Genomic DNA, 1,336 nt, shown 5'->3' with positions numbered 1-1,336 from the left:
CATTGGAATGGTATTCACACCTTTTAGAAGGGTCAAAGCTTCTTGCACGTCGGTCCACATGATTTGGGGGAATAGGTGCAATCATGTCATAATGCTTTAATTTCTCAAACACACTTGCATAGGACTCTCCTATTGGTGTAAAATTATCTTTCAACCTTTGTTTCCCTCTATACCCCTGGCTCCGTTATGGGTTATAGGGCATTTAAAAATTTTGTGGAGACTGGTGGAGATTTTGCGATGCTGGCGCTCGCTTTCTGGGGTGTCTTGGTGGCTGGACAACATACTGAAATGGAGCAATAGAGTATTGTGGGTTCTGAGGTGGATAGTAGTGCTCAGGGGAATCATCGAAAACCTGATGAGGCTGCTCATACCTTCGAGATGTTCTCCTAGGACCTCTTCTCGACCTTATTGTCATCATGGTTTCTTCATCCTTCTCATTCGTGTCACTAAAATTATCAGATTCAATCTTTACAGCCTGAGTTGCAGCTTTGAGAACTGCTTGACTTATAATTTTGCCTGTCTTAAGGCCATTCTCAACCATTTCCCCAATTTTGATTGCTTCCAAGAAGGATTTGCCAACTGCGGACATCATGTTTTGAAAATAATCTGGCTCTTGACCCTGAAGGAAGACAGTGATTAGCTCGTGGTCATCCATGGGTGGCTTAACTCTAGCTGCTTGCTCTCTCCATTTAATGGCATATTCCCTAAAGCTTTCAGTCGATTTCTTCTTCAAGTTAGAAAGGGAATTGCGGTCTGGGGCGATGTCGATATTGTGCTGGAATTGTCTGACGAAGGCCCGGGCAATGTCATCCCAGACATGCCAGTGAGAGGTGTCTTGATCAATAAACCATTCAGAGGCCACCCCTGTCAAGCTTTCCCCAAAATAAGCCATTAGCAATTCTTCATTTCTTCCCGCACCTCTTAGCTGATTGCAATACCTTTTCAAGTGAGCTATGGGGTCGCCGTGTCCATCATACTTTTCAAATTTGGGGATCTTGAAACCAAGTGGCAAACGAACATCGGGGAACATACATAGATCCTTGAAGGCAACACTCTTCTTACCTGCCAACCCTTGCATATTTTTCAACTGTTGTTCTAAGCTTTTCATTCTTTGGGTCATTTCTTCCTGTGCCATCTTACGGGCAGGATTCTCAATCTTTGCAGGAAGATCAAATAGGTACGATTGGTACTCAGGAGAATGGTATTGTTCTTGTTGGGTAGCAAATTGTGACTCTTGAGTTTTCTTTTACACCACCGTCGGTTGTGGGATGGTGAAGACGGGTATAACAGTAGTGGTTGTCTGATTGGTTGTCAATGGCACACTTTGGGAGCGCGC

General features: G+C 44.1%; 1 protein-coding gene across 1 annotated transcript; it reads right to left on the bottom strand.

Moving 5' to 3' along the window:
• Positions 1 to 202: 202 nt before the first annotated feature.
• On the bottom strand, positions 203 to 1,135 carry LOC138892029 (uncharacterized). The gene is made up of 2 exons (XM_070175720.1): positions 668 to 1,135; positions 203 to 619 (listed from the first exon to the last, which is right to left on the bottom strand). The coding sequence occupies exons 1-2, from the start codon at positions 1,133 to 1,135 to the stop codon at positions 203 to 205; spliced, it is 885 nt and encodes a 294-aa protein (XP_070031821.1).
• Between the last annotated feature and the right edge of the window lie 201 nt (positions 1,136 to 1,336).

Source organism: Nicotiana tomentosiformis, chromosome 5 (genome assembly GCF_000390325.3).
Source record: "Nicotiana tomentosiformis chromosome 5, ASM39032v3, whole genome shotgun sequence".
NCBI classification, from domain to species: domain Eukaryota; kingdom Viridiplantae; phylum Streptophyta; class Magnoliopsida; order Solanales; family Solanaceae; genus Nicotiana; species Nicotiana tomentosiformis.
This window is presented reverse-complemented; position numbering and strand designations above follow the sequence as displayed.

Coding starts and splice junctions, on each gene's coding strand:
- LOC138892029 (XM_070175720.1), bottom strand. CDS start 1,135: ATGGCACAGGAAGAAATGACCCAAAGAATGAAAAGCTTAGAACAACAG. Junction 620..667: donor GGAGAGAGCAAGCAGCTAGA/GTTAAGCCACCC, acceptor GTCTTCCTTCAG/GGTCAAGAGCCAGATTATTT.